The sequence below is a fragment of the Cynocephalus volans genome, chromosome 10 (genome assembly GCF_027409185.1).
Source record: "Cynocephalus volans isolate mCynVol1 chromosome 10, mCynVol1.pri, whole genome shotgun sequence".
Classification (NCBI taxonomy): domain Eukaryota; kingdom Metazoa; phylum Chordata; class Mammalia; order Dermoptera; family Cynocephalidae; genus Cynocephalus; species Cynocephalus volans.
This window is the reverse complement of record NC_084469.1, coordinates 28,689,020-28,715,559: the sequence shown is the minus strand read 5'-3', so window position 1 is coordinate 28,715,559 and position 26,540 is coordinate 28,689,020. Positions and strand designations below refer to the sequence as shown.

General features: G+C 55.4%; 1 protein-coding gene across 5 annotated transcripts; it reads left to right on the top strand.

Moving 5' to 3' along the window:
- Positions 1 to 434: 434 nt before the first annotated feature.
- MYO1C (myosin IC) lies at positions 435 to 24,793 on the top strand. 5 transcript variants are annotated; one of them, XM_063109001.1, is made up of 33 exons: positions 1,463 to 1,584; positions 1,907 to 2,013; positions 7,468 to 7,623; positions 7,737 to 7,852; positions 8,473 to 8,671; positions 8,753 to 8,833; positions 9,984 to 10,163; positions 10,244 to 10,342; positions 10,619 to 10,732; positions 10,825 to 10,896; positions 11,297 to 11,416; positions 11,541 to 11,623; positions 11,983 to 12,088; positions 12,211 to 12,291; positions 12,599 to 12,690; positions 15,673 to 15,767; positions 15,847 to 15,893; positions 16,016 to 16,096; positions 18,375 to 18,480; positions 18,568 to 18,685; positions 19,442 to 19,555; positions 19,632 to 19,708; positions 20,068 to 20,136; positions 20,235 to 20,319; positions 20,420 to 20,579; positions 20,835 to 20,918; positions 22,090 to 22,183; positions 22,274 to 22,329; positions 22,478 to 22,613; positions 22,690 to 22,760; positions 22,855 to 22,952; positions 23,045 to 23,144; positions 23,593 to 24,793. In XM_063109001.1, the coding sequence occupies exons 3-33, from the start codon at positions 7,498 to 7,500 to the stop codon at positions 23,617 to 23,619; spliced, it is 3,087 nt and encodes a 1,028-aa protein (XP_062965071.1). In that variant the 5' UTR covers positions 1,463 to 1,584; positions 1,907 to 2,013; positions 7,468 to 7,497; the 3' UTR covers positions 23,620 to 24,793. The 5 variants fall into 5 exon arrangements, with proteins under 5 accessions (XP_062965068.1, XP_062965071.1, XP_062965072.1 ...); XM_063108998.1 differs by lacking the exons at positions 1,463 to 1,584; positions 1,907 to 2,013 and adding an exon at positions 435 to 672; XM_063109002.1 differs by lacking the exon at positions 1,907 to 2,013.
- The last annotated feature ends 1,747 nt before the right edge of the window (positions 24,794 to 26,540 follow it).

Here is a 26,540-nt window from a genome sequence, read left to right as displayed (position 1 = left end):
CTGTGTCTCCTGACAAGCCCCTCTGCCCACCATGGCCAGCCCTTAGCAGCACTGGCCTCTAAAATTCCATGGGCTCACCTGCTGCTGTGGGAGGCAGCCAAGCTGGGGGGATGGCAGGGGGGGCAGTGCCTATTGTGGGATCCTGTTGGCTTAGGAGAGAATGTGCTCTCTGGTTTGGGCTCCTCTGCTGATACGAGAGAGTGGGCGGTGGGAGAGACCTAGTCATAGAGCTGCTCCGGGGAAAGGCCTCCTACTCTTTGACCTGGAGTCCAGGGTCCCCCATGGGTGACTGCATCAGTTACTCTGGTTACCTGGGACAACAAGCATTTCCTCCATCCCTCAGCCCCTCCTCTTCCTGCCCCAACCCTCTGGGCCAAGAGGCCTCCCAATCAGACCTGGACTGCTCCAGCTGTGTCCTGAGGAGCTGGACCGGTCACATCCCCTGGGGCTGGAGTTGAAGCAAAACCAAGTGGCCATCTCGGCGTTAGCCCATAGATTCCTGGTTCCTGGATCGGCCGGAGCCAGTGGGTGGGCAGGCAGCTTTCGCTCAGAGGTCCCAGTGCTCAGTGCTCAGCACACTGGCTCTCTACAGGCGGAATGGCACTGCAAGTGGAGCTGATACCCACCGGGGAGATCATCCGCGTGGTTCATCCCCACAAGTCCTGCAAGCTTGTAAGCTGGGATGCTCTGGGCTGGGAGGAAGGATGGCAGTGTCTCCGCAGGTAGACACTGGCAACCCCCTTTCAAGCAAACCCTCCAGAGAGAAGTGAAGAATGGCGGTGGTGGGGAGGGGTTCCTGATCCATGGTGGGGCAGGAACCGATTGGACAAGAAGAGGTAGGAGGAAGGAAGGGGTAAGGGTTTAAGGGCAACTAGAAGCAGGATTCTTCAAAGCAGAAGTCTGGGTTTGAGTCTCTGCTCCAGCTCCCTGGACTTCAGTGGTCTGGGCTATGAACTGGGTGTAACAAGCAGGTGACAGGGCTGCTCTAAGGACAGAGGACTAGTGCATGCAGACCTCCAGGCGCATAGCACATGCTCGGTTAATGCCTCTCTTTTCCCATATGGCCCGCGAGACTGGGACTATCCGACTCAGAGCAATAGCGTGGCCGGGGAGGTGGGTGGAGGAAGAGAGGTAGTTAGAAATGGGGAAGAACTACCTCGGCCTGGCACGCAGTGGAGGGTCTGGTTTGCTCTGGGGATGCATAGGGGGAGAACTCCATGAGACACACCCACCCACCCAGCGCTGCAGTGTGTGGGTCGGGTCTTTGGCTGGAGGAAGGTGTGCGCGCGCGAATGTGTGTGTGTGACTGCCATGTGCCTCATCCCGGGAGCCAGTTGAGGAGTGTGCGGCACCCAGTATCGGCGAAGGCGGGCTGGGGCCAGGGCCTGGGCCGGTTGGGACAGGGCGGGGCCGGAGAGAACGCGCGCGCGCGCGCCCGGGTCTGGGCCCTGCCCGGGATGACGACAGGCGGCGGTCCGGCCCCTGGCTGGGCCTGGGCGGGGAGAGCGTGCCGGGGCCGCCGACTCCCGAGCGGGCCACGCCGCCCAGCCCAGCCCCCGCCCGCGCACCCGAAGAGCCGAGCCGGTGGGTATGCGGGGCACGGGCGCGGGGCGGGCGGGCAGCGGCCGCGTGGCTCCGGGACGCTCCCGCTGGCGGGTGGGTTGGAGAAAAGGGCAGGTGGCCGAGCCCGGCTCGGAGCTACGGTGCGGGAGGCGGGGGTCGCCGGCCGGTGATCGCTGGAGCTGAGGATCAGCCAGCCCGGCCCGTGAGGTTTTCCAGGACCCGGAGGTGCTGGGACCGAGCATGGTGGGGACTTAGATTAATTGCGGATACCCTGAGGACGGGGAAGAGAGGCTTGGGTCGCGGAGCCCAGGTACCCTGAGCGTCCTTTGGGCCCCTTCCGCAGCCCTGCTATGCCTCTGGGTTCCGGAGAAGCCGCCTGAGCCCCGCCCCTTCCCGTTCTCCGCCCCTGGGGTCCAGCCGCACCAGTGGCTCCGGCGTGCCTCCGCTCATGTAAGTGTGGCTCGTGAGGGGCTCAGCGGTGAATGAGAGAATGAATGGCTGGCCCACGGCCGTATTCAACTCCTGGCACGCTCCGGCCTCCTGCTCACACTCCCGGGCTGTGAGATTCATTCATTCACCCAGGTGTCCACCAGCCAGTTATTGAGCCCCGACTGTGTGCCTAGCTGGGTGCAGGCCCGTGGTGGGAGCAGTCTCCTGGGAGAGACTGACAAAGAAACAAGAGATCAGTGCTCAGTGCGATAAGGAGGGTACTGTGTGTTGGGGAGAGTCAGGAAGGAGTTCTGGAGGTGGTGATACCTGGACTCAGTCTCCAAGGATGACTGAGTCAGCGAGGTGGGGACTGAGAGTGTGCTTGGCTGAGAAAGCTGCAGGTGCAAAGGCACAAAAGCTTAGAAAGCCACGTGTGGCTGGTGGCTGGTGGCAGGGTGCAAGTGGCTCTCCTAGCTGTGTGTGGTAGGTGTTAGGGAAGGCGTGGGGAGAGAAGGGACTGGAGAGGGCCACCTGTGCAGTGGGGAATGCAGGAGCAGTGGGGTAAACTGAGGACAGTGAGACCATTTGCAGGGGCCTGACAGGAAATAGTGGATGTGAATCATGTGCCTGGCACATGGAGGGTGCCCTATAAACCTTGAGTCTATTACGTGAGATGTTAATTGATTTGATTTGCATTTGCAAATAACACGTGTTGCTGTGGGGAAATAGATTGGTAGGAGGCAGGCAGGGAGGCCAGTTAGGAGGCTGCTGTCTCTGTCCAGGAAAGGATCAGTGATGCAGGAGCAGAGGGGAGGTTTTAGCAAGTGGTGACTGGTTGGTGTGAGGAGTGGAGGGAGGCCTCTTAATCCCAGGTGGTGATGACCAGCTGGAAGTGCCACCCTCCTCTCTACATAAAGGACATTTGAACAAGGATAGGTTAGGGGTAAATGTACTCCGTTTACTTTTGCTGGACCTCCAGGCAGAGGTGTCTGGCAGGCCATAGGCCCATGGTTCTTGAACTAGAGTGTACAGCCCCAAGTCCCTACCTTCTCCTCCCCTTACCCCTCACAATAGTTCCCTGAAGTGTGGAACAGTCCTGGGTGGGGCAGCCTAGGCCCAGATCTAAGATTTGTATATAAATGTAAGTTGAGTGCCAGGTCTGTGCCCAGCACTGCACTGCCAGTAGCATAGGCTGTGGCTGTCTTTCCCCTGCCCCAAGAGGCAGTAAGGCTGCCTAGTGGAAATCAGTTTATAGTAGCAGTCTGGGGTTTCCCAGAGCACCTCCTTCAGACCTGTGTGGCCCTGGGCTAGAGGACTAGTTGAGGTCTCCCACTGCCCCCCACTTCCCCAGAGGTCAGGCTTGGAGGCACCTGGCCCACACTAGCTAAGGGACACTAGATGACCCAGGTCTGCTGGACCTGCCCCACCCCCTGTGGTTCCAGTAAACCCCTCCCCAGGTGGGAGGAGACCCAGAGGCAGCCTTGGGAAAGGAGTCCTTGAGCACTCAGGGTCCATGGCTGCACCCCATCCTGCAGCCAGCAGCTAGGCCCAGGGCCATGCTGGGAGCCCCAAAGACTGTGGTCTGCTCCCCAGCTGCGACCCCTAAGGCTTACATGTCCACAGAATCACACAACACAGACAGGGGCCTGTACTAAGTCACTGAGAAAAATCACAGCCTGGCAGGTAGCCCTGTTAACCTGTACAGAAATGCTGAAAGCTCAGGGCAGCCCTGCAGAAATAGTGAGTGTTAGGGTCCCCGGGTTCCAATCCCACTCCTCCTTTTGCTAGTCCTGAGACATTGACAAAGTCACTTCACCTGCCCAGACTCAGTTTCCCCTTCTAAAATGGAGTGGTAATACTCGTGCAGACGTCATGGCTTACGCTGGGGGCACTGAAGGGAATAACAAGAAAGCGGTCAGAATGCAGGAAGCGCCGGGCGCTGCAGCCCTAGTCGCGGCGTCTCTCACACCCTCGGTTCCCCGCCTCCCTACTCCCGCTCCGGAATGGCGCTTCCGTCCAGAGAAGGTTGCCGGGAGCTGTGGCCGGCCCTCGGGCCTGCCGGACGGCGGAGACGCCCCCTCCTTCCGCCGCCGGGCGGTGGCTGCGGGGGCGCCAGCGGGCATCCCGGGAATGCGACGGCGTGTCCCGGGATGGGGGGGAGCCGTCCGGACCCCTCCGCACGCGGATTCCCCTCATTCCACCCGCTTGACGCGGCGGGGCGGGGCGCGGCGGGGCGCGGCGGGGCGGGCACTGCGGCCGCGAAGCTCCGCCTCGCTCTCCGGCCCCGGACAGCGGGAGTCGCAGCCGGGTCCCCCCACCGCAGGGAATGGAGAGAGCGCCGAACTTGTGGTGGGGGCTCTCTCGGCTCTCTGTCCCTAGGCTTCTAAGGCACTGCCCACTTCTGCGTGGGTGGAGGCTGAGTCACCTCCCCGCTCCTTCTGGATTTTAAACCTGGGGTCACTGCGGAGGGCGCCCCCTCCCTCCCTGAGCCCGCCTCTGCCGGTGGCGTTTAACACCCACACCCCGGTTCCCACCCATCTCCCAGCTGCGCGCTGCGCCACCCAGTCCCTTTCCCCCTCCTCCAGAGAGCCCCATCTCCCAGCTGGCGCCCCCTTCCCCTACAGGGTCCCCCGGGCCGCGGCTCGGGCCGGGCTGTTGTTCTTGAAGTAATGAGCCCGCACCTGCCGCAGCCTCAGCGCCTCCCCAGGGAGCCCGGATCCGAGGGTGGGGCCAGCTGAGGCTTTGGGTCCCCGCTCCGCCTCCCCCCTCCCCCAGGACGAGTCAGTGTCCGCGGTTGCGTGCCTCAGCTTCCTCATCTGTCAGGTGGGGGGCAGGTAAAGCTGGGAGGGGCTTTTCCCACTGGAGGAGAAGTGCGAGCCGTCTGGCCTGGGCCTGGCTCTCACTAGGTCTGCCCCCAAGCATGGCACGTGTGGAATGAGTGTCTGGCAGAGTGAAGGAAGGGAGCGAGGTAGTGGTGTTTACTGAGGGGCTGCGAGCTGTCCTGGCGCTTTACCTCGGGCTACCCAACAACCCTTCTAGGAGGGAATCAGCCTCATGTTAAGGATGAACGGGCTCCGAGAAGTTAAGTGACTTGCTCATGGTCATACGCTAGTGAGAAAGAGCCCAGCCTTTTGCAGGCACTAAGCCACCACCATTCCCACCAGCAGGGGATCTGAGGGAGAGGTGGCCCCTCAGACCGGAGGGGGGCTGCTGCCTGGACAGCCCAGCGAGGGTGGGCTGCGGGGGGCCGGTTTGAGGAGCGGGAGGGGTCTTGGGCAGAAGGTGTGGAGGGATCCAGAGGGACAAAGAGGAAGGCCCCCTCCACAGGAGAGAGAGAAGGGGGGAGTCCCTGGGGCACAGAGGCCCCGTGGGGTATTTGGGATGGGGGACAAGGGTGTCGACCCCAAATGCTGGAGGTCGGATGTGGATTTCCCAAATGGGAAACAGACCTCCGTAGGTGTCGCTTTACAAGGGTGCCATGTGGCCGTCACTGTCCCTGGGGCGTGTGCTCCATGCTGACTAGGGACCTAAGGAAATCTTCCCTGGGCTGGAAGACTCGGGGCCCGCCCCCCAAAGTGTGTATGGTGATGGAGCGTCCCGCACCCAAACTCCGCCCGCCTGGGCGCGCCGGCAGGCCGTATTTGGACATTTCATTCTATTTTTAACTTTCCCGGGATTCGAGGTGGGGGGGCGTGGAAATCCTGCTTCCTCCGGGACCAACGAGCCTTAGCCCTTGTCCTGCGCCTGGCCTGGCCGCGTAGTGTAGACACGAGCCCGGAAGTGAGTTCCGGGTCCATATAGACGCGGCAGCCGCGCGGGTTCCGGGCCCCACCCGGGAACTAGAGACGTCCCTCCTGGAAAACCTGACTCAGGCGGAGCCCGGGCAGTGTGGGGAGCCCCGCCCCCTCCCCCCCTCCGTTCACCCCCACCCCGGTTTCGAGGTCCCCCTTGGCCCCTACCCCACCCCCACCAGCTGGGGAGGGACCCCGGAGTCCGGGCCCGGGGGTTGGGGGACAGTCCCGCGCCTCTGGGGCCTGTGGAGTGGAGGGGCGGTGCGGGGGGCGGGCCGGCCCCTCCCTCGCTGACGCCGCCGCCGCCGCCGCCGCCGAGCCCAGCACCGAGAGCGCGGGCAGCGGAGCGGGCGCCAGGCCGGCCGGGCAGGATGCGCTACCGGGCGTCGGTGAGCGGGGGGAGCGGGCGGGGCAGGGGTCCTGGCGTCCCTCCCTGCCTCCCGGCGCCGCCTCGGCCCCGCCAGGAAGCGAGCTCGGCCCAGGAATTTCGGGTGGAAAAATGTCCCGGAAAGTTACAGGGGGAGGAGGCCGAGGCGGGGAGGGCCGCGGGACGCTCGGACCCGGGGCCGGACGAGTAGCTCCTGGGGACGGCTGAGAACACAGAGACCCTTCACCCGAGGGCAAGGGGCGGGGACTGCGGCCGGATTTGGCAGCTGCTTCTGGGCGGGATTGGAGGGGGTCGGTGAGAGACAGGCCTGGGAGAGGCAGGCCCCGGCCCGCAGGGGTGCCCTGGCCCAGACAGCTGGACCGTCGGCGGGCTGAAGAGATCTGGTGGCCTCTTTGGGATCTTCATCCACCTCACCACCACCTTGCTCTTCTCTCACCCTTGACACTCTTGACGTCAATTTTTTAGAGCCCCCAGACCCTCTTTGAAGAGGGATTTCAGCCCTGGGGATGGAGTGAGTGTCTGTGCGACTCCCCACCTTACGGCGAGACCCAGAGCAGCTGGGCTTTCCGTGGTAAAACCCCCACCCCTTGAGACTTCTCGGGACGCTCAGTGGAGGAGGCGTGGGGTGCCCAGCAGCTGTGAGGGGGCCATCCCCTTCGGGAGTGGGTGTTGAGCCTAGCTGCAGTGGGAGGTACTCTAGGGCCTGCGGGTGGCCTCTTGCTTGGTCCCTAGACACTCTACCTCTGGAGATTTTAGTGGGTGGGGGTGAGAGACATGGCCCCACCCTGCCTGCAGAATTCATTCTGAGCAATTTGTCCTCCAAAGCACCTATCACACGTGGCTCAGAGCTAAGGGACCTGAGGTCACCTGTTCTAACTCAACTCCTCCTCCTTGAGGAGGAAGCAACCCAGAGAGAGAAGGGGATTTGTCCAAGGTCAACAGAGCATTCTTTCTGCTATTCCAAGGAGTTCCTTCTCATAACCACCCTCTTCTCCACACAAAACCAGCACCTCTCTGGATCCTGTGGCTTTGCTGCCATGTCGTGTGGGTCCTGTGTGCTGCGGTGTCCACAAGCCCCATGTGATCTCTTCTGTGTGCCATGTCCTCCTTGGTGTTCCATATGCCAACATCCTGGGACCCAGGCCCCCAGCACCCAGCATGTTCTGTATCTCATGTCTGGGCACCACATACACATGACCCTGCTTTCCCTCTCAGTCCTGCAGACGTAAGTGGAGGAAAAATGATCTTACCTTACCCTGCTGGCTCTGACCTTCTCCTGTGGCCCATTCCCTGCAGGCCCTGGGCAGTGACGGGGTACGGGTGACCATGGAGAGTGCACTGACCGCCCGTGACCGGGTGGGGGTACAGGATTTTGTGCTGCTGGAGAACTTCACCAGTGAAGCAGCCTTCATCGAGAACCTGCGGCGGCGGTTCCGAGAGAACCTCATTTACGTGAGGCCCAAGTGGGGAGATGGGTGGGGGTACTGGGAGAAACGGACACAGGGCTGAGGGAGGTGCCAAAGGCCTCTGGGGCAAACTTCTGACCTTCCTCCCCCTACCCACAGACCTACATTGGCCCCGTCCTGGTCTCTGTCAACCCCTACCGGGACCTACAGATTTATAGCCGGCAGCACATGGAACGTTACCGTGGTGTCAGCTTCTATGAAGTGCCACCCCACCTGTGAGTGATCCCCAATCCCTCCAGGAGTGACTCCCCCATCTCCATCTGAGATGATCCCACCCAACCTTCACTCTAAAATGATCCCTGACCTCCCACTTGGGTGAGTCACTATTCACATCTGTGAGGAATTCCATAATCTCTTATCCCAGAGTGACCCCAATCCCCACCAGAGATGAATCTCTCAATTCTATCTTTTGGGACCACGAGCCCCTACCCCAACTCACACCCATGATTTATCCCCCAACCGTACCTGGACATGATCCCCCAACCGTACCTGGACATGATCCCCCAACCTTAGTGACCACTTCCCCCGCCTATAAGGACCTCCCAGCCCTTCCTGTGAGTGACCATAACCTTCACCTGAATGACCACCAACACCCCCACCTGTGAGTGATCCTCTCAATCCTCCATCTGAAAGTGACACCCATCTCAACTGTTAAGGATCTCCCTTGATCGACATCCATGAGGGACCCCCAACCCCCATCTTCAAGGTTTTATACATGACTCTCACCATAAGTAAACTCCAACCAGATATGGCAGTGGCCCCTTCAGTCCTATGTGTGGTACTCCACCACCTTTGGCCACTTGGCTCCCCACCCCCTGACGAGCCTCTGTCCCAGGTTTGCCGTGGCCGACACTGTGTACCGGGCACTACGCACGGAACGCCGGGACCACGCGGTGATGATCTCAGGAGAGAGCGGGGCAGGCAAGACAGAGGCCACCAAGAGGCTGCTACAGTTTTATGCAGAGACCTGCCCAGCCCCTGAGCGGGGGGGCGCTGTACGGGACCGGCTGCTGCAGAGCAATCCCGTGCTAGAGGTGAGGAGACAGCAGCACATGAAGGGAGGGAGAGGCAGGGAGAGAATGCCAGGCATCCCTCACACCCCCATCCACTCCTAGGCCTTTGGAAATGCCAAGACCCTCCGGAACGATAACTCCAGCAGGTTTGGGAAGTACATGGATGTGCAGTTTGACTTCAAGGTACCTGTGGGTGTGCCAGGGCAGGGAGTGGGATTTCCATTCAGTAGGCTCAATATTTATTGAGCAGCTACTATGTGCCAGACACTGTTCCAGGTGCTGGTGGTACATCAGTGAAACAAAACAGACCAAAATCCTGCCTCCTGGGGCAATAGACAGTAAATAAAAAAATAATTTAGGTGGCAAGTGCCATGGCAGAAAATAAAATGAGGTAAGGGTGGAAGGCAGTTACAATTCTAATAAGGCAGATAGGATAGGCCTCACTGAAAAGGTGACATTTTAGTAAAGGCTTGACAGAGATGGGGGAGCAAGCTGTGCAGATACCTGGGGCACAGAGTCCAGGCAGCGGGAATAGCCAGTGCAAAGGCCTTGAGGTAGGACGGTTTTTGGTGCATTCAAGGACAGCAAGGAGGACGGGGTGGCCAGAGAAGACAGCAAGGGGCCAAGGAACAGTAGGGAAGGCCAGATGATGCAGGCCCTTTTGGGTCTTTGTGAGAAATTTGTTTTTAAACTCAGTGGAAGGGGGGCTTTGAACAGAAATGTGTCATGACACAACTTTCCTTCTACAAAGATCATTCTGGCTACTTTGTTGGAAATAAGTGGTAGGGGAATCAGTCCAAGCAGGGAAACTGGTTAGGAGGCTAATGTAGTAATGTAGGTGACAGATGACAATGGCTCAATGAGGTGGCAGTGGGTGGATTCTGAATGTTTTGAAGGTTAAAGCAACAGGATTGGTTGTCTGACTGGATGTAAGGTACGGAAGAAAAAGAGGCTTCCAGGAGGACTGCATACTTTTTGTCCTGAACAACTAGAAAGACTGAGTTGCCATTGACCAAGATGGGAAAACACTAGCAGGAGATAGTTTGAGGAGGGGGAGGTTAGGAGTACAATTTCAAGCCTGTTGAATTCGAGATGCCTGTCAGGCATCCAAGTGTAGGTGCTGAGTAGATGGGGTTAAATCTCCCCATTTCTTAGATGAAGAAACTGAGGCCAATGGGAAGGACATGCCTGAGCCCACACAGCTAGTGGTAGAGCTGACATTAGAGCCCAGGTCTGGCTGATTCCAAAGCCCAGGAGTATAGGGTAGGGACGATAAGATGGACTGTATTCCCCAGTCCCCATGACCAGTCCCCATGCCCGGCGCTGTCCACAGGGTTCCCCCGTGGGTGGCCACATCCTTAGTTACCTCCTGGAGAAGTCCCGAGTGGTGCACCAGAATCATGGGGAGCGGAACTTCCACATCTTCTACCAGCTGCTTGAGGGGGGTGAGGAGGAGACGCTGCGCAGGCTGGGCTTGGAACGGAACCCTCAGAGCTACCTGTACCTGGTGAAGGTGAGTGGCTGGCAGGCAGGGCAAGTGCCACCAGGGGGCATGGTGCCAGGGCTGGCAACCCTGCTGTGCCCTTCCTCTAGGGCCAGTGTGCCAAAGTCTCCTCCATCAATGACAAGAGTGACTGGAAAGTCGTCAGGAAGGCTCTGACAGTCATCGACTTCACTGAGGATGAAGTAGAGGTGAGGCCTCTTCTGGGTACCCTCACTTTCCCCTGTCACACTGGCAAAATCACCTCCTTTCTTTTCCCTGACAACTGGCCAGCACAAGGATCTGAACCCTTGACCTTGGTGTTTCACCTTCTACTTTTAAAACCCATTTCCACTTCTAGCCCCCTTCCATTCTCAAATGCTTTACCACCTATTCCCTGCTCCCTGTGACCGGCTATCAGTTGCCCTCGTGGGGCTCTCTGCCTCACGCCCCTATAACCCCAACCTATCCCCTGCCTGCTCCCCCAGGACCTGCTGAGCATCGTGGCCAGCGTCTTGCATTTGGGCAACATCCACTTTGCTGCCGATGAGGAGAGCAATGCCCAAGTCACCACTGAAAACCAGCTCAAGTATCTGACCCGGGTGAGTGGGGTGGGCAGAAGGTGAGGGTTGGGGCAGCTGGGGCGAAGGGGAGTGTACCCTCACCACGCTGCCCACACCCCAACCCTTGGCAGCTCCTTGGCGTGGAAGGCTCAACGTTGCGGGAGGCCCTGACACACAGGAAGATCATCGCCAAGGGAGAAGAGGTGAGGCCAAGCCCTTGCCTCAGGAGTTGTGGGGGTGCAGGTGTTCCAAGGCATCATTCTCCCTTCACCTGGTCCACTCAGCTGGTCCTCTCAGCAGTGCTGGAGGGACATAGGCAGGTGGCTCAGAGAGGCACAGTGACCTGCCTAAGGTCACACAGGAAAAGCATGACAGAATCAGGCTGGAACCGAGACTCGCACCTCCAGGAATGAAGCCTCCTTCCCTCTGGTGTGGCCACTCTGTCCTCCCCTGGTGTCCTACCACCACCACTCCCCAACCCCCAGGCTCAGCTGGGAGGGCAGGATGGTCAAAGATTCCTGGTTGTCTGCCTGAGCCTGAAGGGGAGGTAGGAGGGGAGGGAGTCTGTGGCTTTCATCTCCTTGTCTCACCCTCCACCGACAGCTCCTGAGCCCGCTGAACCTGGAACAGGCTGCGTATGCGCGAGACGCTCTTGCCAAGGCTATATACAGTCGCACTTTTACCTGGCTTGTCGGGAAGATCAACAGGTCACTGGCATCCAAGGTGAGGGCTGCTTCTACACTGTTTCCAAGGCAGGCAGGGTGGGTGTTCCAGGGAAGCCTGGGGCTGGGAGCTCGGGGTTGGCAAACACTGGAACCCATGCTCTTGGTTGCATGACTGGCCCTAGGACACCGAGAGCCCCAGCTGGCGGAGCACCACAGTTCTTGGGCTCCTGGACATTTATGGCTTTGAAGTGTTTCAGCATAACAGGTCAGCACCAACCTTAACCCCTGCCTGTCTCTCCTCCCGTACTGGTCCCTCTTCTCTGTCCCCCTGCCTCCCTCCCTCTTTCCTGCCCAATCACTCCCCCAGCCAGTCTGGGTCATGCTCTGTGTTTCTTTCTTCCTTTCCTTCCTTCCTTCCTTCCTTCCTTCCTTCCTTCCCTCCCTCCCTCCCTCCCTCTCTCCCTTTCTTCCTTCCCTTCCTTCCCTTCCTTTCCTTCCTTTTCTTTCTTTTTTTTTTCCCTGCTCTTTGTTTCTTACATTAGCTGCTTAGGGGCCTCGTCCTTAGGGGCCTTGTGGTCCTGTGTCTCCCTTGAGCTACTGTGGGCGCTTCTATTTCCCCCCCAGCTTTGAGCAATTCTGCATCAATTACTGCAACGAGAAGCTGCAGCAGCTTTTCATCGAGCTCACACTCAAGTCAGAACAAGAGGAGTATGAGGCCGAGGGCATCGCGGTACGTGCACACCTGTGGGTGCCCCATGTGCCACAGGAAGCTCAGGAGTGGGCCTCCTGGGGAGAGGGTGCTAGAACCCTTGATGAAGCCTTCCTTCCCCTCTATACCCCTTTACCCCTCAGTGGGAACCTGTCCAGTATTTTAACAATAAGATCATCTGTGACCTGGTGGAGGAGAAGTTCAAGGGCATCATCTCCATTTTGGTGAGTCCTCTGCTCCTCCAAGGCCCCATGTTGTGGGCTGGGTGGGAGGACTTCACCCCCTTTCCTTCCCCTTTCTCTCCAGGCTGGTCCACAGAGGGCTAGCATTTGGGGCTAAGCAGGGACAGGACAGGGCTGTTGTGTGGAGGGTGAGGTGAGGTACTGGCCCTGTCTAGAAGCTCTCTCTGGGTGGCTCCCCGTGATCTTCCCCTTTCCCCTGTGTCTGTGCCTCCTGCACGGTGCCCTGGAATCTTCTGTACCCTCTCATCCCTCTCCTGATACACCCCTTACTCTGTGCCACACCCCCCAGGATGAGGAATGTCTGCGCCCTGGGGAGGCCACGGATCTGACCTTCCTGGAGAAGCTGGAGGACACAATCAAGCACCATCCCCACTTCCTGACGTGAGTGTGGTCTGCAGGGCTGCTTGGGGGCAAGGGTGCACTTGGGGCAGAGCCTGTGGCAGGTTGGGGGTCCCTCCACCATCCTAAACCACCAGCACCCAGGAGAAGTCTGGAGCAGGTACCAGTTAAGGACAATTGCCCAAAGCCACAGCTCATGGTGCATCTAGAAAGAAAGAAGCTAGTAGCATGGCTTTTTTCTTATTCTTTTTTGAGAATGAAACTTGCTGAAATTTTTTTAGCTTCCTTATTTGGAAATTGCTTTTTATTTAAGGAATCCCCTAAAGTGGAGAGGGATAGAAACAGAAACAAGCACCTCTGTCCCAGCTCTGTCCAGAGTGTTTTGCGCACATCATCTCAACATATGGTGACCCTTTAGGGAGGTGTTCTTGGTGTTTTCTCCATTTTACTGAGGCCCTAAAAAGTGAAGTCATTTGCCCAATGTTATCATTATCCCACATCTGGATTGCAGGGCTGGGGCTCAGTCCCAGGGCTGTCAAAAGCCAAAGCCCTAAGCATTTTTTGCTTAATAGTATGTTAAAAACTTGTTTCTGATTATAAAAATAATATTGCTCATTAGAGAAAAGTTGGGATGTGTGCAAAAGCCACTTGTAATCCTGTCACCCAGAGGTCATCACTGTTAACAATTTGAGGCATTTCCTTCCTGCCTTTTTCTATACATTTTTTTTTCATAGTCAAGAACTTATTGTGTATAAGGCTCAGGATAGCGTTATATCCTGAGTGTTTTCCTGTATCATCAAATAGAAAACTTTCCTCAAAACACTTCCTCCAGTGACTCTAACCCATAGATATTACACTGCTCTCACCCAGTCTTTGGGGGCCCCTGGCCAGCCTCCTGGTTTCTGCTGGAACAACAAGGCTGCCACAAACATCTTGCTGCCTTAAATCTTTGTCTGTAGTGTTGTAACACCTATGTTAAGGGTTTGGATCCCTGAACCAGCCAGCTGCCAAAAAAAAAAAAAAAATTATGAATAAATAAATAAAAATTTTAAAATGGGCTGGCTAGCTCAGTTGGTTAGAGTGAACCTTTATAACACCAAGGTCACGGGTTTGGATCCCCTTACCAACCAGCCACCAAAAAAAAAGAAAAAAGAAATCTTTGTCTATCTCTGGTTAGTGCTTGGAATAGTTCTTCCTTTTTTTTTTTTTCTTTTGCCAGCTGGCCGGTATGGGTATTCGAGCCCTTGACCTTGGTGTTATCAGCACATGCTCTCCCAAGTGAGCTAACCAGCCAGTTCCCTGGAATAAGTTCTTAAAAGTAGAAAATGGGCTAAAGGTGCTTAAGACTTAAGTAATCTCCTGGGACAGATTGCATTCTGAAAACGGAGTGGGCAGCTCACCACCTTCTGAGCAGTCATGCAGCAGCCAGAGGCAATGGAAGTTGCTCTCCACCCAGCATGCCTAGCAGTCTGGAGCTTGGTCCCAGTTCCTGCATTGTGTGACCCTGGGCACAGCCATCTACCTCTCTGAGCCTCAACAAAATCTCCTCTGTTCATGGGGTGCTGCAGGCCCTGCCCACTGGCCATACAGCATGTGGGTTGTGGGATGGCCCTGCAGTATGCCTGCTCCTTGCTGGGTGGCTGGTTCCTGCTCTCAAGGTTGTATCAGCAGGCAGAAGGCAAGGCTCAGGTCAGAAATCTGTAGCTCCCATTCTGGAGCAGAATTAACTAAAATACAAGCAGGCCAGGGACAGCCTGCAGCCTGGGGTGAGGGATCACTTGGCAAAAACTTGCGTGGATTATGACTGAGGAACAGAGTTTGCCAGCATGGACTAATCAAGGAATAGGATCTGATGATAATATTAAGAATAACCACAATAATAGCTTACACTTATATAGTGTTAACTGCATACCAGGTACTGTTCTAAACCCTTTACTTAAGTGAATGTATTTAATCCTCACAATAACCTGATGAGGTAGGTACTGTTCTTATTTATAATTTGGAGATAAGGAAATTAACTCACAGAAAAGCTACATAACCTCACTAAGGGTACACGCTAAGCAGGTGACTGTGCTGAGTTTTGAATCCAGGCGGTCTCTGTTGAGTCCCTGTACTCTATGGCCTCTCTGTATCCCCATTGCCTCCTGATCCAGAATTTAGCTACCACTGCCAGGAAAGTGGGCATGGGGTGATAATTAGTTACCTATTGCTGCTGTAACAAATTACCACAAATTTAGTGGCTTAAAACAACACAAATATATTATCTTACAGTTCTGGAGGTCAAGTCTAAAATGGGTTCTACTAGGCTAATCTCAAGATGTCATCAAGGCAGCGTTCCTTCTGGAAGCTCTAGGGGAGAATCTGTTCCTTTGCTTTTTCCAGCTTCAACAAGTCTCCTGCATTCCTTGGCTCATGCCCCTTCCTCCGTCTTCAAGGCCAGCAGTGGAGCGTTTTCCAGTCTAACTCTGACCTCTGCTTCTACTGTCACATCATCTGATACTTTCCTTTCTCCCTCTCTCACTTATAAAGACACTTGTGATTACCCTGGGCCCACCTGGATCATCCAGGATAATCTCTCCGTCACAGAATCTTTAACTTAATCGCATCTTCAAAGTCCCTTTTGCCATGCAAGGAAACATATTTACAGATTCTGGGCATTAGGACGTGGACATCTTTGGGGAACCATTATTCTGCCTACCATACGGTGACAAAGAGTTGTCTCAGATTTAATTTTGTCCACCTAGCCCAGCAGAAGGAAGATTCAAAATACATTTTCAGTTTAATTACAGAAGAACAAAGTCATATTTCTTTCAAAAAAAAAAAAAATAGGCCAGCCCGTGGCCCACTCGGTAGAGTGCGGTGCTGATAACACCAAGGCCACGGATTCGGATCCTATATAGGGATGGCCGGTTTGCTCACTGGCTGAGCGTGGTGCTGACAACACCAAGCCAAGGGTTGAGATCCCCTTACCGGTCTTCTTTTAAAAAAAAAAAGTCTGTAGCTCTCTCTCCCTGTCACCCCCAGGCACAAGCTGGCTGACCAGCGGACCAGGAAATCTCTGGGCCGCGGGGAGTTCCGCCTTCTGCACTATGCTGGGGAGGTGACCTACAGTGTGACTGGTGAGGATCCCAGGGCTGCGTCCCCACAGGGGCAGGGAACAGGGCTCTCCCTCACCCCACATCTGCTCTCCTCTCTTAGGGTTTCTGGATAAAAACAATGACCTTCTTTTCCGGAACCTGAAGGAGGTAAGGAGAACACAGGGGAGGGCTCGGGGTGGGATGTGAGGGAGCCTACAGCTCTTTATGCACCTCTGCTCAGGAATCTGTCCTACCTGCTCCCATCCTCACTTCCTACTCTGCCCTCACAGACCATGTGCAGCTCAAAGAATTCCATTATGGGCCAGTGCTTCGACCAGAGCGAGCTCAGTGACAAGAAGCGGCCAGAGACGGTGCAGAGGCTTGGGACCCAAGGGGGCGTGTGTGTGTGCCTGAGCATGGATGAGTGCATGAGCCTGGGAGTTGGAGTGTGCATGTGTATTTGTTGGTGCCTGTGTGTACATCTGTGTGTGTCTGTAGGGGACTGCCCATAGGTGCTCTTTGCCTACTTCCATGTGTGTGCCTGTGTGTCCACCTGCCTCTAATGTGGGCCCCTGTGTGTATGCCTGTGTCTGTAGGGGAATCCATGTGTACACCTGTCTCTGTGTGGGCACATGCATGGGTTCACCTACTTAGCAGACATTTGTAGCAGACATTGCTGAGCACTGAGGATGCAAAAATGAAAAGGTACCGTCACAGAAATGTGCACAGGTGCTTTGGAAACTTAGAAGCAGCAGCAGCAAATTGCTGAGGGAGTAGAAGGGGCGAAGGGGTCAGGGAAGGCTCCCTGGAGGAGGAAGCATTTGTGATAACTTGGGAATGAGTACGTGCTTGTCAGATGGTCCTATGGGAGGGCACTGTAGGCAGGAAAAGGGCCCAACACAGACACACAGAGAGTCCAAAACAGACCAGGAGCTTGGCAGGAGAGCGATATCATTGAGGAGAGGGTCTGGGAAAGGAAGGTGTGGCCAGAGGTGCCAGATGCAGGGAGAGCTCCCATGAGTTGAGGACAGAGGTACAGCTGTTGGGCTTGGCAAGGGGAAGGTCAGGGTGGCCCCAGGAGGAGTGAGGTCAGTAGGGACATAGAAGCCACAGTGCTGAAGACTGAGACATGCTTCCAGGGAGGGCATGGAGGCATCGTGTTGCCCAGGGTCTGGCTCCCTGGGACCCTGCCCTCTGCTTCTGTTCTCCTCACCCTCTCCCTGAGCACCCTTATCTTCCTGGCCTCAGTATCTCCCCACTGAAGTTGCCTGTACACCCACTTCTGCCTGGGCCCCTCCAGCAAGCCACAGATTCATGTAACCAAGTGGTCCCTGGGTACCCCAGGCTCCACTGGTTTGTAATGAATGGACCTTTGGTTGCCCAGTCCCCTGGCTTGCTCCTTCTGTGTCCCTAACTCAGGACAAGGATCACACTCTACCCAGTCCCCCCAGCCACGAACCTGAGCATCATCCCTGGTTCTAAACTCTCCCCCATCTCTCTCATCCAGTCATTGCCTCTTGCCTGTTTCTATCGCTGAATGCTTCTCAACCTCTTCCGCTCAGTCTCTTCCTCATAACCACCACTCCAGGTCGGTCCTTGTTATCTCTCCTCTTAGCCAGCCAGCCTCCTTCCTGGTTTCTTGGCTTCTCATCTGCCCCTAGTGACCCATCCTCTTCATATCTGCTGAGATATTCCATAGTGCAAACCTGTTTCTGTTGCTCCCTCACTCCAAATTCCTCATTGGCTCCCTGTTTCCCTCAGGATAAAACTCAGTGTCCTCAATGTGACTCGCCCACAGTACTGCCTCTGTCTGCCTCTCTAGCCACACTTTTTAACTCCCCATCTGGATCCTTGCACTGCTTGTAGGTCCCTGTGTACTGCAAGCCTTTGCTCAGGCTGTCCCTCTGCCTGGAATGTTTTTCTCTCCTCTCTTCCTTTCAGCCATCTCCTACTTACCCTTTTTGATTTTCTTTCTCTTTCTTTTTTTTGGCAGCTGGCTGAACCCTTGACCTTGGTGTTATAACACTATGCTCTAAGCAGCTGAGCTAATCGGCCAGCCCCCTACTTATCCTTTAAACCTCACTGAAGGGCCATTTAGAGAAGGCCTTTCTTGATGCCCTCCACCCCACAGACTGAATTACTTGTTACTTTGTGGTGCTCCCAGAATTCCCCAGCATACAGCCTGTTACTAATGGACCAGAGGGATTGCACATCTTTGCTAAGGATTCTGCAGCTCTCACAGGCCTGACATCTTGAAGGCCCTGTAGAGCAGGGTTAACGATAACGGTTGAGGGCATAGATGTAGGATACATTGTTTAGGAATGTAGCCCTGAAGTTTTAGAAAGAAAAAGAGCGGTTGCTAAAGGGAGATGTAGGATTGTAGGATGAAGATTGTCTGGAGACCTGAGCAGGATTTTTAGGCTGGGTGAGGTTCCTAAACTGAGGTCTCCTGCCCAGCATGGGGGATATGGGGTGGAACCTGGCCCTTGCTCTATCGGGAGGGAGAGATGGTGTGAGGAAGTAGGGGCCAAGTGGAGGCGGAGGCGGGCTACTGCTGCATGGGTCAACAGCTTTGGGGAATGGGGGCTCTGCAGGGGTCTGCGGCCTCAGCCCAGCTCCGGCCAACCTCCCTTTCCCCCTTGACACCAGGTCGCCACCCAGTTCAAGATGAGCCTCCTGCAGCTGGTAGAGATCCTGAAGTCCAAGGAGCCCGCCTACATCCGCTGCATCAAACCTAATGACGCCAAACAGCCGGGTAGACTCCTCCCGCCCAATGGGGCTGCAGGGGCGACGGGCCATCTGTCAGCGCAAGCCCACTGACCACCCCATTACCCCTCCCCAGGCCGCTTTGACGAGGTGCTGATCCGGCACCAGGTGAAATACCTGGGGCTCATGGAGAACCTGCGCGTTCGCAGAGCAGGCTTTGCCTACCGCCGCAAATACGAAGCTTTCTTGCAGAGGTGGGGGCAGGGCCCAGCTCACCGCTGGGGAAGGGGACAGGAGGATAGGAGTCCTTTAAGTCTCATGAGGGAGTACATAGATTCTCAGACACATTTTATTTTATTTAGTTTGGTGTGTCTCTGTGTGGGGGGGGGGTTGTGGGGTGTGGGGGGTGGTGTGTGGCAGCTGGCAGGTAGGGGGATCCGAACCCTGGACCTTGTTGTATCAACACCACACTCTAACCAACTGTGCTAAACAGCCAGCCCTATCAGCCCCCATTTTAGAGATAAGGACGCTGAGGCTCTGAGCTGCTGTGGGCCCACACTAGGGACCCCTCCCTGCTGCAGGCCTGGCAGAGAGAACAGCAGGCTCCCTGTAGGCCCTGCCCTCTTGCAGCACCTGCTCAGGGGTATATGAGGCATGCATCCACATGCCCATCACCAGAGGCAGATGGTAACAAGCCTAGGAGGAGGACAGTTTCCAAGGAGCTCAGAGGGCACAGAGCAGTTTTGTGGTTGTTCTGAGTTAGGGGTCTGGGAAGTCAATCAGAGTATGAATTCTATCTCTGCTACTTTCTAGGCCCTTGGCCTTAGGCAGAGGAGAATACTTTGGTTTCCTCATCTTTAAAATGGAGGCAGTAACAGAGTGACCTCCAGCCTTCTTTGAGCTGTGAGCAAGTTAGCAGGAGCTGGTGCCCAGGGAAAGCTGGTTTGGGCCCAGAGAAGGGCGCTGGCTGGGGTGGGGCCTGGGTGTATTCCTGGTGCTCCTGTCCCCAGGTACAAATCACTGTGCCCAGAGACATGGCCCATGTGGGCAGGACGGCCCCAGGATGGAGTGGCTGTGCTGGTCAGACACCTTGGCTACAAGCCAGAAGAGTACAAGATGGGCAGGTGAGTGGTGCCCACACCTGAGGTCTGGGGGGGGATGGGGATGGCAACCAGAAGCTGATCACTGCTGCCCTCCCAGGACCAAAATCTTCATCCGCTTCCCCAAGACCCTATTTGCCACAGAGGATGCCCTGGAGGTCCGGCGGCAGAGCCTGGGTGAGAGAGAGACCCACCCTTCCTGTCCCATTGGGGTCTGTTCTGGGGAGCAGGAATGAAGTCACTGAATTTGGGCTCCTTCTCCAGGAAGCCCACTTAGCCTACATTCAGCAACCCCTCTTTCTTTCTAGCTCCATCCCCACACCTGCCCTCCAGCCTGCCCCCTGGATGCAAACCTTGAGCATATTCCCGCATTAATTTGCTCTCTTTCTTTTCCTCTCTCCTAACTCACTTATCCTCTCACTCGGTAACTCATTCAGCCACTCCCTCATTTATGCCACTCATTGAGGTCTGACAGTGCCAGGCTCCCAGCTGGTCCCCCTGAACTCTGGCCACGTGACCTTCTTTCTCACCCACAGCCACGAAGATCCAGGCCGCTTGGAGGGGCTTTCACTGGCGGCAGAAATTCCTCCGGGTGAAGCGATCAGGTTTGGGGGCCCAGGGGTCTTCAAGAGGGGCAAGGTCTGGGATTAGGGTGGGCCAATGTGGTGGGGAGATCGAGGTCAGCCATCTGCTATCTCCACAGCCATCTGCATCCAGTCATGGTGGCGTGGAACATTGGGCCGGAGGAAGGCAGCCAAGAGGAAGTGGGCAGCACAGACCATCCGGCGGTGAGCGCAGGGGTGCCATGAAGGGGCCGCAGAGCAAGGTGTGTATGGGGGTCCATCACCAGGTTTCTCACCCCAACCCTGACCAGCCCCCCACTCCCAGGCTCGTCCGTGGCTTTATCCTGCGCCACGCACCCCGCTGCCCTGAGAATGCCTTCTTCCTGGACCATGTGCGTACCTCTTTTTTGCTGAACCTGCGGAGGCAGCTGCCCCGGAATGTTCTGGACACCTCCTGGCCCACGCCCCCACCTGCCCTGCGCGAGGTCTGTGGGCCCTCCCTGCTGAGTTAGGGATCATCAAAGTGCTTGGCAGAGGGGTCTGATTATCCTGTGGCTAGAGGAGCAGTGAGGGAGGGCTCACCAAGGGAGGGGAAGGGGAGCTGGGCCACGAGGAATGGAAGTGTTGTCTGGCTGAGCAGCGTTGCTTACACAAAGGCCTGGTGGTGAGCATATGTTTGCTGTCTTCAGAGGGAAGGGAGCCAGGCTGTCTAGGTACTCTGACTCTGCTCTTCCCCACAGGCCTCGGAGCTTCTACGAGAGTTGTGCATAAAGAATATGGTGTGGAAATACTGCCGGAGTATCAGCCCAGAGTGGAAGCAGCAGGTATGGGGAGCAGGAGACAGGCGAGGACTAGACAGTGGGGGCAGGTAGCAGCAGGAATCACTTACAGAATGCTGGCCTTGGGGAGCATCTTACCCCTGAGTTACTGTATGACCTCAAATGGATCCCAGCCCCTATTGGGCCCCATGTAGGAATTAGAGGCTGGAGTAGATTTTGGGTGGCAAATAACGTTTGTCTTGTGGGCCAACTCCACTTGATTGGTAGAGGCTGCCCAGAGCCTCGTGCTGAAAAAGCTGCATCTTCACTCCGATCAATTGGTATTTGCTTTTTTTATTGTTGTTTTTGTTTGTTTGTTTTGACAGCTGGCTATTAAGAGGATCCAGCTCTTGACCTTGGTGTTATCAACACTGCTTTCTTTCTTTTTTTTTTTTTTTTTTTTTCAAAGATGACTGGTAAGGGGATCTTAACCCTTGACTTGGTGTTGTCCGCACCACGCTCTCCCAAGTGAGCTAACTGGCCATCCCTATATAGGGATCCGAACCCATGGCCTTGGTTTTATCAGCACCACACTCTCCCAAGTGAGCCACAGGCCGGCCCTTATCAACACTGCTTTCTAACCAACTGAGCTAACCAACCGGCCAGCCCTTGACCAATTGGTAAAGTCTGGGCTGGCTGGTTAGCTCAGTTGGTTAGAGTGCAGCCTTATAACCCCAAGGTATTGGGTTCAGATCCCCGTACCAGCCAGCTACAAAAAAAAATTGGTAATGTCTGCCATGATCATGGAGACAGACATTGGTGGTTGCTGTGCCTTGTATTTACCAACTCAGTAATGGATGATGCTAAAGTACCCACCCAGCTCAGATAACCTGTAGTAGCTTTAAGTATTTAGCGATCAGCCTCTTACAAGGTCCCAAGCTGGAGCTGAATCTTGGGGGCTCCAGGGCCTGGTAGGGTGGGGAAACATTCCCAAAGTCAGGCCTGGAACCTAACAGTGATGTCATAACCCTTCTAAGGAGCTCTCTGCATTGGTTGGTGGGGGTAGGGGGTAAGGAAGAGGAGGGGTTGATGGGAGTGTTGGTGGCAGGGCTTGGCCTCTTGGTGCTGGGACAGAGAGCAGGTGAGGAAAGCTATCTCAGTTCCTGAAGCTGGGCCTGCCCCCCGTTGATGCTCCCCCTCCCTTATGACACTCCCCCGATTTCCCTTGTCTCCTCAGCTGCAGCAAAAGGCTGTGGCTAGTGAGATCTTCAAGGGCAAGAAGGATAATTACCCCCAGAGCGTCCCCAGGCTCTTCATCAGCACACGGCTTGGTGAGCCCTTGCTTTCTAGTACTCAGCCTTCCATCATCATCCCATTCCCTCCTGCCTCTTCTAACTTCTCTCTCCCCATCTGGGTTGCAGGCGCAGATGAGATCAGCCCCAGAGTGCTGCAGGCCCTGGGCTCTGAGCCCATCCAGGTAAGACCCTGCCTGCAGCCTTTAGTCCAGAATAATTCTGCTGCCCAAGGCCTAGATGGGGGGGTCATGGCATGGGCAGAGGATAAGGAGGTTATCCCTGGATCCCTTCAGCCTCTCTCCTGCCCCTCACTCTGCCCTCTGTCTCCAGTATGCTGTGCCTGTAGTGAAGTATGATCGCAAGGGCTATAAGCCTCGCTCCAGGCAGCTGCTGCTCACGCCTAGTGCCGTGTTCATCGTGGAGGATGCCAAAATCAAGCAGAGGATTCATTACGCCAACCTGACCGGTCAGCCAGAGTCCAAGGCTGCAAGGGAGGGCCCCTGTCTGACCCTTGATTTCTGACCTCTGCCTTTCCCCCTCAGGAATCTCCGTCAGCAGCCTAAGTGACAGCCTGTTTGTGCTTCATGTGCAGCGTGAGGACAATAAGCAGAAGGTGCTCCTTTGGGGATTGGAAGGTGGGGGAGGGGGGAGGCAGTCCTCTGGCTCTGGGCGGGACCTAAGAACCTCCTCCTGTCTGGGCCCCCCAGGGGGATGTGGTGCTGCAGAGTGACCACGTGATTGAGACACTGACCAAGACAGCTCTCAGCGCTGACTGCGTAAACAACATCAACATCAACCAGGGCAGGTGAGGCGGGTTGGGTAGTGAGTGGGCCATGCAGCCTTGGGACAGGGCAGGACAAGGACATGGGAAGGCTTCACGCACTCTTTTCCTTCCAGCATCACATTTGCAGGGGGCCCCGGCAGGGATGGCATTATTGACTTCACACCCGGCTCTGAACTGCTCATCACCAAGGCCAAGAACGGGCACCTGGCTGTGGTGAGTGGACCTGGAAGGCAATTCCTTGCTTCCCTACTGATAGCCCTAGGGCTGGGAGGAGTCTCCAGTGGCAGCAGCCTTCCTTGGCAGTGCTTGGCCGAGTCTGAGCACCTTACCCATGGGCCTCAGTCTGGAGGTCACCATATCATCATCCCCTTATCCCATGGCCCACCATGAAGGCCAGAGAGAGGGGCCATTTGAACCTCCATGTGCAGAGGGTCATAGAGATGGCAGCATGGGGATGTGGGGAAGATCTAGAGTCACTGAGGGGAAAGGCCTACTCTGGCCAGGGCAGTAGGTATTCCTACGGGAGGAGGAGCAAACCCAAGACCAAAGCCACTAGGCCCCCCAGTCTGCTGAGGCCTATATCTAGCCTGTGAATACAAACACTCTGAACTCCTCTGTCTGCTTCTGCTCACTACTTGGGCTTCTCCCCGTACCCCCACAGGTAGCCCCACGGCTGAATTCTCGGTGATGAAGGCACCCACTGGACCCCTCCCAACTCTCAATGCTTTGCTTATTTCCTCCTCCCCTCCCCAGTTACCAAAGACTCGAGCTTCCAGACAGGGACCCAGGGACACCTTGAAGCCCACCTGAAAACTCCTGTCTCCTGCTCACCCCTCTTTTGAGAGAGCAGGGGGTTCAGGGAGCTACCCCAGGAGTGGGCCAGGCTGGGCCACAGCAATAGGAAAGCTGGGGCTAGAGCAAGCCATGCCAGCCCAACTGTCAATGCCAAATATTTGAGAGAAGGGAACTTTTGCTGAAGTTTTCTCTGAGATTTTTTGATGCTCTATAGGAAACTTATTTTTTAAAAAAGCCATTTTCCCACCCCAAGACACACTGGATGTGTTTTCCCTGACTCCAACAGGGCAAGGAATGTAGCTGAGAGGTTGGTCTGGTGCCCTCTTCCCTGGCCAGGCCACTTCTCCTCCTTGTTCCTTTGGCACCTTGTCTGTCTGCCTGCCCACCTGCATATTTTGTAGCCCACTCTGACCTCCACCTGGGGACTGAGACCATCTTTGTCTGCCCCTTTTTTCCTTCCTTAAGAATGCCCTTTTAAAATCATCATCCTAGTCTGAGGGCGTCCTGGAGTGGGCAAGAAGTCTTAGACCAGAGAATCTGGAAAACTCTGTTATCTGTCCAGCCCTCTGGTGTTACAGAGCAGGACACAGAGGCCCAAAGAGAAGAGTCTTGCCCAAGGTCTTATAGCAGGTTGTGGCAAAACAAGGATGGCAACCTCACTGCCGCTCCCAGGGACAGGGAGCCCCATGAAACATGGGTCATGTCTTAAGTGTGCATCTGGCCCCCCGACCAGCAATCACCCTTGGGGGCCACCAGATGGGAGGAACACTTCTGCCTGAGTCCATGCCTTAGGATGACAAACACCCTGCCCATACACTTTGGCCCCAATTCAAGGATGTAGGGCCTTTATTGGCCTCTGACCTCTCCCTGGCATGGGAGTCTGGGGAAGGAGCTGGCCTTGGGAGGAGCTGCAGGGGCATCACCTCTTTCTGCTGCTTCCCCCCACAACACCCCCAAAGGGTCTGGGGGCTGCCCAGCTGCCTCTGTGCCCTTCTGGGGGTCTCAGCCCACTGCTGACACTTCTGCAGTCCAGAGAAACACTAAATAAAGCAATATGTGTTTGCCAACATGGTCTCCTTGTGAATATTAGGAAAGAAAGAGGGCCCCATCTTAGTCTGTTTTCTTTCCTTTTTCCTTTTTTTTTTTTTTGGCAGCTGGACAGTATGGGGATCTGAACCCTTGACATTGGTGTTATCAGCACTAAGCTTTAACCAAGTGAACTAACCAGCCAGCCCTTATTTCATTTTCTTGTTGCTTGTAACAAAATACCTGAAACTGGGTAATTTATAAAGAAATAAAATTTATTTCTTATAGTTTTGGAGGCTGGGAAGTCCAAGGTCGAGGGGGCACATCTGGTGAGGCCCTTTTTGGTGGGGACTCTGCACAGAGTCCCAAGGTGGTACAGGGCATTGCCTGGTGAGAGGGCAGAAGTGTGCTTATGTGCTAGCTCCGTTCTTCCTCTTCTTACAAAGTCACCATGATGATCCATTAACCTATTAACCCATTAATCCAACAGTCCATGAACTGATTAATCTATCAATGAGGGCATAGGCCTCATGCTCTGATCACCCCCTGAAGGCCCCACTTCTCAATACTGCTACACTAAGACTTCAGTTTCAACATGAGTTTTGTTTGTTTTTTTTTTTTAAAGATGACCGGTAAGGGGACCTCAACCCTTGGCTTAGTGTTGTCAGCACCACGCTCAGCCAGTGAGCCAATCGGCCATCCCTATATAGGATCCAAACCTGTGGCCTTGGTGTTATCAGCACTGCACTCTCCCGAGTGAGCCACGGGCCAGCCCTCAACATGAGTTTTGACCACAGACAAATATTCAAACCATAGCAGCTCCTAAAGAGCAACCAGCAGACTTGTATAGCAATTTCTATCTTGTCCCCAGAAGGAATGAGGCAGGCTCCCTCCCTGGGGTAGAGAGCAGTAGCAACCAATAGCTGTACTCGACTCGCTCTTTCACTGACTGCGTACTGAAGGGCTGCTCAGCCTGGCTTGGTGCTGTGGGCTGGGGACAGAGAAGCATCACACACAGTCCCTGCCCGTGTGGTCCTCAGCTGGGTGGGCAGGGCTGGTGTGGATAGTGTGGGTAGTGCAAAAGAGACTGGCTCACGTGAGAAGGGGAAGTGGGGGGGAGAGTAGACATTACATAGAGTAGATAACATTCGAGGTGAGTCTCAAAGGATCATCCCCTAATCTAAATTTTGTTGCAAGTGACAAACCCAATCCAAACTGGCTTGGTCAGAAAAGGGCATGTATGGGCCGAGCCCGTGGCGCACTCGGGAGAGTGCGGCGCTGGGAGCGCAGTGACACTCCTGCCGCGGGTTCTGATCCTATATAGGAATGGCCGGTGCACTCACTGGCTGAGTACTGGTCACGAAATAGACAAAAAAAAAAAAAAAAAGCATTTATTATTAGCTTTAGTAACTTAACGTTAGTAACGTAACAGTCTGGGGTGGGGCTGCTTCTAAGTGCTCAAACAACATTGTCAGGAATGTGTCTGAAACCATTTCTTGGCTCAGCCTTCTTCTATGGTGGCTACATTCTCAAGCAGGTTCTCCCCTCATGGTGAGGTGGCAGCAACAGCCACCAACAGCTCCTGGCTTTTATTCTTCAAGTTTAGCATCAGAAAGTGCCTCTTTCCCAATAATTTTTTTTTTTTTTTTTTGGTGGCTGGCTTATAATGGGGATCTGAACCCTTAGACCTTGGTGTTACGAGTCTGTGCTTCAACCAGCTGAGCTAATCAGCTAACCCTTGTTCCTGGTAATTTTAAAATCTCAGAGCCGAGTCTCAGTGAACTAATT

Bases quoted from the DNA above. Each gene is read 5' to 3' on its own strand.
- MYO1C (XM_063108998.1), top strand. From the start codon at position 598: ATGGCACTGCAAGTGGAGCTGATACCCACCGGGGAGATCATCCGCGTG. The intron at 11,624-11,982 runs GTCAGCACCAAC...TTTCCCCCCCAG, and splicing joins GAAGTGTTTCAGCATAACAG to CTTTGAGCAATTCTGCATCA. The intron at 22,953-23,044 runs GTGAGGCGGGTT...TTTTCCTTCCAG, and splicing joins ATCAACATCAACCAGGGCAG to CATCACATTTGCAGGGGGCC.